At 53.8% G+C, this 12,338-nt stretch overlaps 1 protein-coding gene and 1 pseudogene across 4 annotated transcripts in view; one reads left to right on the forward strand and one right to left on the reverse strand.

Moving 5' to 3' along the window:
- The window catches only part of UMODL1 (uromodulin like 1), a 93,478-nt gene that overhangs the window by 69,453 nt on the left and 11,687 nt on the right, over window positions 1-12,338 (forward strand). For all 4 annotated transcript variants that reach the window (XM_070488928.1, XM_070488927.1, XM_070488926.1 and 1 more), the window contains 5 exons: window positions 409-666; window positions 2,647-2,759; window positions 5,306-5,519; window positions 6,305-6,442; window positions 7,942-8,261. In XM_070488928.1, the coding sequence (XP_070345029.1) occupies window positions 409-666; window positions 2,647-2,759; window positions 5,306-5,519; window positions 6,305-6,442; window positions 7,942-8,261 (1,043 nt within the window). The remainder of the gene's footprint in view (window positions 1-408; window positions 667-2,646; window positions 2,760-5,305; window positions 5,520-6,304; window positions 6,443-7,941; window positions 8,262-12,338) is intronic.
- LOC139040952 (ubiquitin carboxyl-terminal hydrolase 1 pseudogene) lies at window positions 9,498-12,335 on the reverse strand (annotated as a pseudogene).

Raw genomic sequence — 12,338 nt, forward strand, 5'->3', positions numbered from 1 at the left:
GACTAAAGTCTTAAGGCCACGTGAGCCCGGGGTCACCTGTAACAACAGCTCTGTAGCCAGGAATGGCCACCCGTGCTGACCTTTCGGGGAGTCCACACAGAACCTGTTCAAAGGGCCTTCATTTCAGGAAGTCCAAGGACCTCAGGGGCAGAACAAAAACTAAACCAGAAGGGCCAGGTTTGCTGTCCGGGGACCAGGGCTCAGGAGGGCCGTCCAGGGACCCCATACTCATGTGTGCTGCTTACAGCAAGGGGACTTTGTAGGACTTCCCTGGGCTGGCGTCTCCTGAGGATGTGTCGTGTCCCCCCGTGGTGTATTTGATTTTAGCATTTGGTGAGGCTTCTCCTGCTCTCTCGCCTCGGAGCAGCTTGATTGATTTTAATCTTAGCGTTTATGTCCACTTTCCAGTTCCCATCCCCATTAGAGGGGTCACGGTCTCCAACGTGACCAGCACCGGCTTCCATCTGGCGTGGGTGGCAGATCTCGCCCTGCACCCCGCTTTCCAGCTCACCCTGACTTCCACGCGGAGCCCCACAGTGCACCTGGAGACCCGCGACGCAAGTCTGACGCTGTCGGGGCTGGAGCCCGGCGTCTTGCACCTGGTCGAGATTGTGGCCAAAGCATGTGAGACAGAAAGTGCCAGAGCTCGCCTCAAAGTGAGGACAGGTAAAGGGTTTAACGCTTACCATGGTTTGTTCTTAAATGGAAGAAAAAGTAGAAAGAAGATTGTTTGGTGGGTTAAGTTTAAAGAGCCGGGTGTACTTGCAGGCGCTGGGTTTTTCATCTTCTTCTCCGTGTAGGAACGCCTGGCTCTCTCCGTTCCATACTTGGCTGGCACACAGAGGCCGGACAGGATGGGGCTCATTGCAGGGAAAGGTGTTGGGCAGACCGTGGGCAAAGAGGCAGTGGGGCCAAGTGCTTCAGACTCTGCCCAGAGGGGCTGCAGACACTCGCTCACCTGTGTCCCCGTGGGCACACGGCGGGGAAAGGTGTGTGTGTGCTGGCCCACGGGGCGTCATCCATGCCCTCTGATTGTTCTCACTCTCGGTGAACCCGTGTTTGGCTCCAGGGAGGTCCACAATAGACAGCCGGACAGTCGGACAGTCAGATGCCGATGTGTGAATGGCCCCTAGGGCCTGGGGCCACAGAGAAAAAGGGATGACGATAGAACTGAGGATTCAAACGTAGACCTCAGTGAGGTGGAGCAGACCCTCGTTGACACTCACATCGTCAGATAAAATTCCCCTTCCCTCCGCACTAGCACTTGTCAGCCGGATGTTTTCCTGGATGTCTAACTGACCCGCACAGCCAGGGGTGGACCTGAGGTTGCAGATAAGTCCTCAGATCTCGGGCAGCTGTGCAAGAGCTGATAGCGGTGGTCCCCAAGCTGGGGTGCACGCCCCTTGGCGGATGCCTTTTAGGGTGGCCGTCAGAAAAGTGTACAACTTCTGTTTACATACTTTAAAGTAGTGATGAGCTGGAGACTGGGAAATTAGGGAGGAGATGGCATGCGATGATGCTACCGTGCAAGTTCATGGCGAGCTAGAGAAAGGGAGGCGGCTGTCGGCTGGTCGGCCCTGAGTCTGAGAGCCGGTGCTGGGCTTTTGGCGTCAGTCTGGCCTCTGAAGGCCTCACCCACTCCTGGAGGGAGGAGCTGCCTGTGGGCTTGTGACCTCATGTCCCAGGGGGCTCCTCTTCTCCTCTCACCTGTGCCCCCATCCTGCTCCTGACGGCTTTGAGATCGGGCTGCATGCTCCAGTTGTTGGGAGTCTGGACCGATGGCCTTGAGGCAGCAAGAGCAATGATCTCGAGGACACGGGTTTGGGGTCCATCCAGGCATGCATAGTGGGACGGCCTCATGGTTTGTCTTGCACCTCGGCAACAAGCTCCTGGGAGCAGGACCCTCAGTCCCCAAGAGGACAACCTTGTCCTTCTCTTTCCCTTGTTGCCTAGAATGCCAGCAGGTGGCAGGTGTTTCACAACCATCTGGTGAAGGACCTAGGGAGATCTGAGATGGCTGCCGTGCTGGAAGCCCCAATGTGGCCGGGTGATATTCCTGGACCACATTCTTGCACCATGTGCTCCCGGAAGCCCTAAAACATGGAGGGGAAAGATTCAGATGGAACAGACTGGTGCAAAAGCAGGGACTTCCCTTGACCCGTGGAGAGGCCGGGCTGTCGGGGAAGAAGAACCAAGTGTATCAGGACACTGTCATGGGCCGTGGGCTCCAAGAGAGGCACAGTGACCCTGTGTCCTGGTTTCACTGGGAAAGCCTCGTGTTCACCTGCGGCCCTGGAAGATTAACGAGTACCACCTCCTTTAACTCTCAAAGTTGTCCCGGCTTGCTGGCAGTTACCGGGACACCCTGGGCACAGACAATGGCACAGGGAGGGGTGGAGAGGTGCAGGCGCTGAGCTGGTTCCATGGTCTCCGGAAAGTTCTCGCTCTGTGCCCAGGCTGTGTCCTGGCATCCTCTGGAGTCGGTGGGCTGTGTGTGCTGGGTGCTGCTCCTTCCTTTTGGAGTGCACGTCAGCCTCGGGGTGATGTTATTGCTGGTCGACGTGAACACACTGCTATTAAGATAGAGATGGTCGTCTGTCACCTGGTACATTCCCATTCCCAGCATGTTCGTTCTCCATCCCGCAGCGGCCCAGAAACTCAGCGGGACGGTCAGGATAGCCAATGTGGAGTATGTGGAATCCTTCCGCAACGTAAGCAGCCGGGAGTATCAAGACTTCCTGGAGCTCTTCTTCAGGACGGTAAGTGATGAACTCAGTCCTCGTTTCCTTCTGGGATGTGAAGGAGGGAGGAGGGGAGTATCCTCGTCGCAGCCAACAGGGACTTTGCCCTGAAGATGCTATGGGCTCCTCATTGCTGAGGAAGCCGAGCCTTCCAGCTCTGGCATCGTGCCTGTGTGTGCCCGGATCTGCCATCAGATAGACACACCGGTCGGTGGGAGGCATGTCTTCTCTGTGGCATCCTTGCTTCAGGCTGTTTCCAGTTCAGTGAAACTTTTTTATCGATATGGGACCCTGTGGAGCAGAAAGCCCCTCAGCTGCCTTAAAAAGAAAACTTTAACAAAAAATTGAGATCTATTTCACATACGGCAAAACTCACGCTTTTAAAGTGCACAATTCAGTTGTTTAGACTGTATTCGCAAAATTGGGCAACTGTAACCACCATTTAATTCTAGAACATTTTCATCGCCTCAAAAAGCAACCCCTTACCCATTAGTAGTCGCTCTCTATTCCTCCACCCCCGGCAGCCCCTGGTGACCTCTAATGTGCTTTCTGTCTCCATGGATTTGCCCGTTCTGGAGATTCCATAGAAGTGAAATCCTACAGTATGCAGCTTTCTGTGTCTGGCTCATTTCACTGAGCATAATGTCTTCAAGGTTCATCCAGCTTGTAGCACGTGTCAGTACCTCATTCCTTTTGACGGCTCGATAATAGTCCACTGTGTTGATAGGTCACATTTTGTTTATCCATTTATTCATCGATAGGCATTTGGATTGCTTCAACCTTTTGGCTATTGTGAATAATGCTGCTAGGATCCCAGCCTCAAAAAATTATTTTTCCTATTCTTTCCTGTGCTTCCCTCTGCCATCCCATTAGCATTCTTTGGGATGGTATATTGTTATGATTTAGCAAGGGCGTCAATATCAATATTCTTTTTGATGAAGGTTATATTACCCTTTGACGAATGGAGAATGAACTTGTCGTAATTGAGTGATCTTGTTTGCATAGTGGATATATCATACATTTTAGCTTTTTTTCCTTATTCTGGGAGTTTAAGACACAGGATAGAGAGAGTTTGGCAGTGCCACCTAGAGGTGGAGTGATAATGATCTGTTCAACCCTATCAGCATTGCTCATGTACGAAACCGACCATGCTGCCTCCAGGGACTGTCCCACTGGGGCTCCTCGGGATCTGGGCTCCTGCCTTATTTATTCTGGGGTCCCAGGCTCCCCACCCAGTGCGTGGATTCAAGAGTTGTTGGTGGTTTGATTGACGTGTGTATCACCATCTTCTTTAGGTGAAATGTTAACCATCATATTAAGCAATCAGTCCACACAGCTGTAGTGGCCACATGAGGCAGCTCCATTTCCACCCCAAGTTTCCTGATTAATCTTTCCTCTTCAAACATTTTCCTCTTTTGCCTCTTTTTGGGGACAGTTTTTGTTTGTTTGTTTGCCTAGAATTCAGAACAGCAAATAATTATGCAATCTATCACATGCGTAGGAATGTAAGACAAACTTGGGGCGGTAGAGGGTTAATGTGGCACCTTGTTCCTTGTCGCTCCCTACCGAGGAGCCCGGCACTTTGCTTTGTGGTTGGTTTGAAATGCAACCCAAAGTGACTTTAATACAAGACTGTGGTGGATCCCTCTCTGGAAGTGCCAGAGAGAACCAGAGCCAGAGAGAAAGGCAGAAAGAAAGGACCCAACTGTTAAAATGGCAATGATGTCAGCCATGTGACAGCAGGCAGCTCGGGGGTCTCTGGGCGTCTGCGGCCTCTGATGGGTACCAAGAGATTGGGTCCTATTGGCTGTCCCAAAGCAGGGAAGTGAAGCCGTGAGCCTGTGCCTTGGGCCACCACACTTCACGCAGTTCAGATGAGGATGAGGTTTTCTCCGTGAGAGCAACCCCTGGAGGCACACTTTTCCATAGGAGATTTGCGTTATATGGACTTAAAGCTCATTATAAGATGGAATGTCTTTCCAGGCATTTTGGCCATGATAAGCCAGAATAGAAGAACATGACGTGCAATACAGGATTCTGTCCAAAGTGATAGGATGAGAAACAAGACATTTATAGGCAGGAATTTCCTGTCCCACTGGGATGCTCATGGGGAAGCAGTTTTCAGAAAGGCGGGGAGGGAGAATGCAGAGGAAAGTTCTGCAGTATCAGGAGCAGAAGGATTGTTCTAGAAAAAATGAAGCAGAGGAGGTGGTGTCCCTCTCCATGACCACTCGTTCAGCCCCCGCCCTCCTGGGCTCTGAGCTGAGTGTGGCAGATTGTAAATGCTGTTATGAGCCCCCTACCAAGTTATAAGCCCCCAGCCCCATACAGACAGGCTGGTTCACAGGGGAACTGGGTTCTCAGATCTCAGAGCCCACGGGCATTTGCAGGGGCTGGGGGACTCAGCAGATGGGAACGGGCCCAGAGCTGACCCGTGGCTTTGACCTTTTTGCCCAGGCCAGCCTTGTTGCTGGCAGGAATCCCGGCGGAGCCCCCTTAGGGCACTGATCCCCTGTTTCCTCTCTCAGCGGCCAGCTCCTCTCATGTGCTCGGTTTCTCTAAAGGTGCGGAGCTCCTTGCCGGCCACCATGCGCAGGCACCTGGACTCTGGTGGGGTGCAGGTGGAAGTGACCAGCATCACCAATGGCAGCGTCGTGGTGGAGTTCAATCTGCTGCTCCTCGCAGACGTGGACGTCCGGGAGGTGTCTGCTGCGTTCCTCACCGCCTTTCAGAACGCCTCTGTGCTGGAGGTGGTCAGAGGGGACACCTTCATATGGGGTAGGCGGGGGCCCAGCCCCGAGGGAGACTCACGGTGTTTCAGGACGAGAGGCAGCCAGAACTCAGCTCCTGCCTTCCGTCTCCTTCCATGTGCCTCCTCCTAAGGGCTGCCCCTGCGGGGGATGAAATTGTGGAACAGAGGAGACCCTCATCTCTCTTGTCGCTGCTATGGGTTTTTCAAGGTTTATAGGATGAAAACATCTTCTAGTGAAGCTGCAAGATTCCCAGGGGTGCTCCTCCGTTTTCTGAGGCCGTGTCCCACCCCGCCCCTCCTCTGCTGCCTGTTTCAATGGTTTGGGGACAGATATGTTCCTCTCTGCAGCCAGACTTCCTCTCAAGCTCAGTTTCCAAGGAGATCCCGGTACAAATAATTGACAAAGAGAGAGAAAAGGCAATTTAGACTGTTTTCTCCTATTGTCTGAGTCAGCTCAGGCTGCCATAACTGAACACTGTAGCCTAGGGGGGTTCAGCAACAGACATTTAGCTCTCTCTGTTCTGGAGGCTGAAGTCTGAGATCAAGGTGCTAGCCAACTCGGTTTCTGGTGAGGGCCTCCTCCATGTGGACACCAGCTTCACCCTGTCCCGTCCGTTGGGACGCTGTGCTGCCTCCTGAGCTCTCCAGTGCTGCCAGTCTCTGTTGTCATTCGATGATTTTCAGCTCTGCCTCCCCGGACTCTTCCCCACAGGCTGTCCGCCGACAGCCGCGCGCTGCGCCTCTGTTCCCCAGAGCCCACAGCCTGTAGCCCACGGCGACCTTCTCCCTTTCTGTTCTCCATGTTGTGCAGATTACGATGAGTGTGACGTGGGGGAGGACGACTGTGAACCGGGCACGTCCTGTCGCAACACCCTCGGGTCTTTCACCTGCAGCTGCTCGGGAGGTGCTCCCGACTTCCCTGTGGAATATTCTGGAAGACCTTGTGAAGGTAATCTTCTCCTAGGCCCTTTTCTGGAATACTGTTCTTTTAAGGACGTTCATTCACAAAGTGTTTCATGAGGTCAGCATATTTTTATGTCCTGGGTTTCCTAATGTGTGTGTGTGCACTCGTATGTGTGTGCATATGTGTGTATGTGCATACATGCTCAAGTGTGTGCTCGTGTGTGCATGTCCCTTCACGTTCTTCCACGGGTCTCCAGCCTTCTGGTGGGGCCTCGTATCTCCAAGTGCATCTTCCAATGCCCAAGATGAGAAAACACCCAGCTGTGCACTCTCAGATGCCAAAAGACAGGCTTAGAGAACATGCAGCCCGTGTGACAGGCAACAAGGGGGAAACGTTTCTACACGGCCCCTCTTACCTCTCAGCACTTTCCCGTTCAGTGGGCCCTTAGTGGATTCAGCATTGACCCTGAGATGACCCTGCCAGCAAGGGATCTTCGGTCAAGTGGAGGGAAACAGACGTTCATGCCAGTAAACACAGTGTCACAGGACGAGGAATGGAATGTGCTCTGCCGAGGCGGAAGCAGGAGGCCCAGAGGACACCGTGTTGTCTCAGCCCTGTGAATGTGGTCAGGGAGGGCCTCCTGGAAGAGGAGCCTTGGAACTGGTCTTAAAGGACAGCTGAGACAGAACGGTGCAGAGGGGCCTGCGGTGGGGCAGGGTGTGGGGTGGGTGTCACAGCAAGAATAGAGTGGTAGAAGGCAGGCACAGTCCAGGTGTGCAGTCTCGGCTGGCTGCAGAGTGGGGGCCTGGAGGAGATAGTGGGGGAGAGCGGGAGGCAGGCCGCCATGAGAGGCGGGTGAGGCCGGTTGCGAAGTCTGTGCATACCACAGGAGGGATGTGGATAGGCTGCATCCTGGAGTGGGAGAGCCGGGGGAGGAGGCAGGGCCTGGGTGAGCCCACCTCGAGAGAACAGAAGGCGGATGCCATGTTGGGGGGTGATGGAGCTGGGCTGTAGAGCGGAGGCCGAGGTAGGGGGCTGAGACAGGCCCGGGGTCTGCTTCGTGCAGACTGGGGAGCGAGCCCTGGGAGACGGGCAGCGGTTGTACAGAGCCTCCTTGTTCCTTGAGAGGTTGAACTGAGCCTGCTCTAGGGGCAGCAGGCAGCGGGAGCGGGAGCTGGGACTCAAGGCTCCTGAGAGGACACACCACTGGCCCATCTCAGAGAACAGACTCAGGACCCCAGGGTAGACTTGTCTCAAGTCCATGGCTGCACACACCCGGTGTCGGCCTGGGAGAGGCTGGGAGGGCAGAGGCCTCTGTGTCCCCCAGCCCATGGGGGCCCACGACGAGCCGAGCCAGGCCAGCTGCCTGGGCCTGCAGGAAGGTGCGGCCCATGTGTGTGCATGGCTGTGGTTTGAATGTGTGACCCAGGTGTGTGCTCCTGCACGGTGCACAGCTGTTCTCATCCGCTCCTGGCCCCCTGGCCCTCTCATGGCGGTCCCTAAACACAGACCCACCTCTGCCTTTGTCTCCTCGTACCTTGCAGATGACCCTCCTGGCAACACCACCCAGGTCCCCGGCCCAGAGCAGCCCCCCACCCCATCAGGAACTGGGGCAGCCTCTGTGCCTGGCGCCAGCGTGAGCCCCCAGGGCCTGCCCCAGCGGCTGAACCTGACTGGAGCCGTCAGGGTGCTCTGCGAGATCGAGAAGGTGGCCATCGCCGTCCAGAGGCGCTTCCTGCAGCAGGAGTCCATCCCGGAGTCGTCCCTGTACCTGGGACACCCGTCCTGCAACGTGAGCGATGGCAACAGCACGCACGTGCTCCTCGTGGCCGGGTGGAGCGAGTGCGGAACCGTCGTGCAGAGCGTAAGGCCGGGCTGCCAGGTCCGGACGCGCACGGGGCACTGGGCGGCATAGAGCTGTCAGGATCTCCACATGGGAGGGTCCACCTCTGGCCCAGGGGATCAGGGAAGACTCTAAATGGGGGACCCAGCAAAGGGGTCAGGATAGAGCCGCGTTCTCACTGTGGACCAGGCTGCACCCTGGAACAAGGAGGGAGCTGTGAGCCCCACCCTGCAGGGATTCTGGTGCAAAGGGCCTGGGGTAGGTCTCAGAGTTGGGGTCTCAAAACTCCTCTCAGTGACTCTGTGTACACGCAGGATGAGAGTCAGTGGGAGAGGTGAAGGGGCAGGAAAGCCCGGAGCCCGTGTGCAGCGGTGAGTGTGTGCGTGTGAATGTGTGTATGAATGGGTGTGTGTGTGTGTGTGTGAATCTGTGTGTGTGAATGGTTGTGTGTGTGTGTGAGTGCGCATGCACATTGGTGGGGAAGTGCGGTGGCATTATGGGAAGTACCCGGCCAGAGGGATCGTGGTCCTCTCAAAAACTCTCTTCATTCCAGGGTCTTTCCTCTGTGGCACGGAGGGAAGGCCAGTCAGGGGAATGACTGTCCCGGCCTGCAGGCATTCACATCCCACGTGCAGAGAGGGGCTCTGGCGCTTTCCCCGACTCCCAGCCCACCTTGAGCATCTCCAGTTTGCAGCATCCCCCCATGGGGTGGGCTGAGCCAGCTCCAAGTCCTGCTTCTTCACTGGTTGTCTCTAGTCACAGTTACTGCTCCCATATCCCCTTTCCTCCCTGCTCCCCACACTCGGCCCATGGAGCCCCAGGCTCTGTTTTCAGGGCCATGCTAGACAGACAGGCAGCAGGAGAGAAAACCAGCACCTTCCATAAGTTCCGCCAGCGCTGGCACTGGGAGAGGTCGTCCCCTGGGGAAATAGGAAGGGCAGTTGGGTTCACCAGGAAGGACTTATTGGTTCTCTGTGCGGGAGGGGGCCTTCTTTCTGGAAGGACCGTGAGTGTAGCCAGGGGACATGTGGCAGTGGCCGGATTAGGGAGAGCAGAAAGCCAGGGGGAGGAGTTACAAGGTAGAGGGTGTCTGAGTGGGTCTGGCTGGGTGGGGCAGTGTGGCCCCGGGTGGGGGGGGAGGGTGGCAGGAAAGGGCAGGGTCCAGTGTAGGGGGTGGGCTGGGGGAGGGTTTCAGCAGAAGGCCTGGCCGTGGACTGGGGCAGGGAGGCTGTCCTCATCAGGGGAGCTGTGCCGCTGGCAGGGACTCAGGGGCCTGGACCTCCACCCCTGTGGTCCTCAGGTCCAAGTTAGCGGGCCGCAGCGCTCCTAGGACCTAAATGAAAGATGCTAAGAATGAGACGGCTGCTCCTGGCCGCGGTGCTCAGGCGTGGTCAGCCAGGCTGTTCCCGAGGGTGAGTCAGCGTCTCCTACGGGGCCGGCGAGGGAACCCAGAGACAAGGCTGCAGACGTCAGCTCTCTCGCTTTGTTTTTCTGAGCTCGACAAACACCTGGTTTAGCAATTAAATTCAGTGGGGTTCAGAGCGAGTTCAGAGCAAAGGGTAACTCGTCTCTTCTGAGTCATCCAAGCCCTAGAGTCCACGGGATCCCTTAGGGTTTTTGACACTTGTCAGAAACTAAGATTCCCCTCAAGACTTATTTATACAAATACAACAGATTACGTACAGGTGGCAGGTTCTGCCCCTCTCTCTTTCTTTTTTGTTAAGTAGTTTACATTTTATTGACCTCCTGGTTTTTTTTAAAAAGTTATATTTAGGGTCACACCTCTAGTATATAAATTTAAGGTCACACCTCTGCACATAGTTTGATATACTAGATAGAGATGGTGCAGAGTATGCCAAGAGCAGATACAAACTAGTCCACACCCCAAAATATTCACAGGGGTACAGAGTCATCTCATAAATATAAGTATAAAATTCTTGTGAAAGTAGGAGGGGACTGCGTAGCTTTTCTGAGACAATTTTCAAAGTGACTCAAGGCACAGAATGGACACCATTGTGAACACACACGTTCTAGACTCTGTGCCTCGAAGACGGCTCATCAGCGATCTGGCTTCATGCCTGTTATGAAACTTCAGGCACCGAATGAGATTCTGCTTCTTAGCCAAAAAAACCCACAGGACCTGCAAGCATCGTGTAGATAATTACTCCAAAATATGGACATACAAATACGAGCCCTTTACTTTAAGAAGCAAACACAGAAGAGAGGTGTAAATTCAAAAGCGCGGAAATGCTTCCATTTTGGATAATTCAGTTAAGAATCTACACAAGTTTGTTCCCAGAAGCTAATGCTAAGGAAAATGAATTCTAAAAATTAACATGCTTTCAATTGTTCAAATTTCACTATTTATATGAGAACCTAGAGAGACCAATGATGTCCAGTAGCTAAAGACTCTGTGATATAGTGCACTTTACCAGCGTTTGTCCAGGTCTGTTTAATACACGCACAAGGAAGATACGCTCACTCCATAACATCTCATAGAGAAGCAAGGAAAGAGTCGATACGGAAGCTGCAGAAGGGGACAGAGGTTTCAGAATGTCCTTCTCAGGGACTTCCCCTTCAGCGTCATCAGAAAGCAGGCACTTCTCACACCCCCGAAGCTTTGCCCTGCGTGTGGCGTTTTGTTCTCAAACCCGCTAATGTCAATGCCTGTTTGGCCACTGGCGTCCTCGTTTCCATTAGATCCATGGGTCCCGTGAGTATCGTTAGTCTCGGAAATTCTATTTTAGGCCAATGCTGTACTGGCAGCTTTATGCAGATCGGACACTTTGTCGCATAGTTCATAAGCTGCTATGCTCTTTCGTCCTCTAAGAAGTCCAATAGCGTCTCCTTTTTTTGTTATGGTTCAGAACTTTACTCGGCTGTGTATTTCCACCCACTCTAACTGACCCTTCTTCGTTGGCGTAATTTTCCTCTTATTCGATGGTCTGGCTTACCTATTTCACACCAATTCCCCTTCTCTAGCTCTAAACTGCTGAGGTCGGGATTATAACGGAAGAGGCGCAGTGCCCGCTGCCAATTGTAACGCCACTGTGCATCACAACCACAGCGTCCGTATTTGCCCCCAGCGGGCCCTTCGCTCTGTTCTGGTGACAATTTAGGAGATGTCAGTAAAAGGGTGTTAATCTTGGCAAGTCCACCACTGTGACAGTCACACTCCAGGCCCCCAGCCCCCAAAACGCTTCAAACGCATAGTGATGACTTCAGAGCTTTTGTCGAACAAACGGCTTTATTTGGCTTCAGTGTGATGACGGCAATTTTCACAGAAATTTTTATCTTCCCCTACAGCCCTCTCCACTGAAGCAAGTCTCGAAATTGCCCATCTCAGGGTCTTCATCTCTTTTTCTGAGTAGGACTCCCTCCTACTCGGGAAAGTCCATCTTCCTGTTCTGGGACACTGCTGTCTGACAACCCTCCCTTCTTTCTGCTGGACTTTCACATTCTAAGCAACGGGTCCCTAATCCCCGCTGACCTGGGAGTCAGTTCCCCACAGCTCAGAACCAATCTACTCCACACCTCTCTACGGGCTTAACTCCATGAACGTTGACGGGCCCGACACAGTTCCCTGGAGCCCCAGGTCCGCCACCTTAGTTGTGTTTGCGCTGTCACGCTCCCCAAGTCCTGTTCAAGAGCACATCCCTTTTCTTGAGGTTGTCCTCTGGATCCTTGGCGTGTTGCTACTTTCCCCAGACCACAGAATTTAGAAAGAATGTGGGGCTGCTTAGTTGCAGACTTTAACCAATTCATTTTCACTCTTGACTTCTTTGGTGAGAGAGGGTCCTGCACAGTCACGTTCAGAAACGCACTGGGGATTATCAGGGGAGAAGCTGATCCATTAATTTGGGTATCGGCTGATGGAGTTAGTCTCTGGTTCTCCTCTGATGAAGAGAAGAAGAAATGGGCTGAAGCAGGTGTCAGGACTTGGTTCTCTTTGGCAATTTGCGTTAGGGAAAAATTGCCAGGGTTTTTATGTTTTGGGGGATAAGCTTTAGAAAAGAACCCCCACCCCCCGCACCCAGAGCTGTGGTCCACAGCTGTGTCGGGGGGCCTGCTGCAGCCTGGGAGCTCACTCACACCCCA

Source organism: Equus asinus, chromosome 18 (genome assembly GCF_041296235.1).
Source record: "Equus asinus isolate D_3611 breed Donkey chromosome 18, EquAss-T2T_v2, whole genome shotgun sequence".
Lineage (NCBI taxonomy): Eukaryota > Metazoa > Chordata > Mammalia > Perissodactyla > Equidae > Equus > Equus asinus.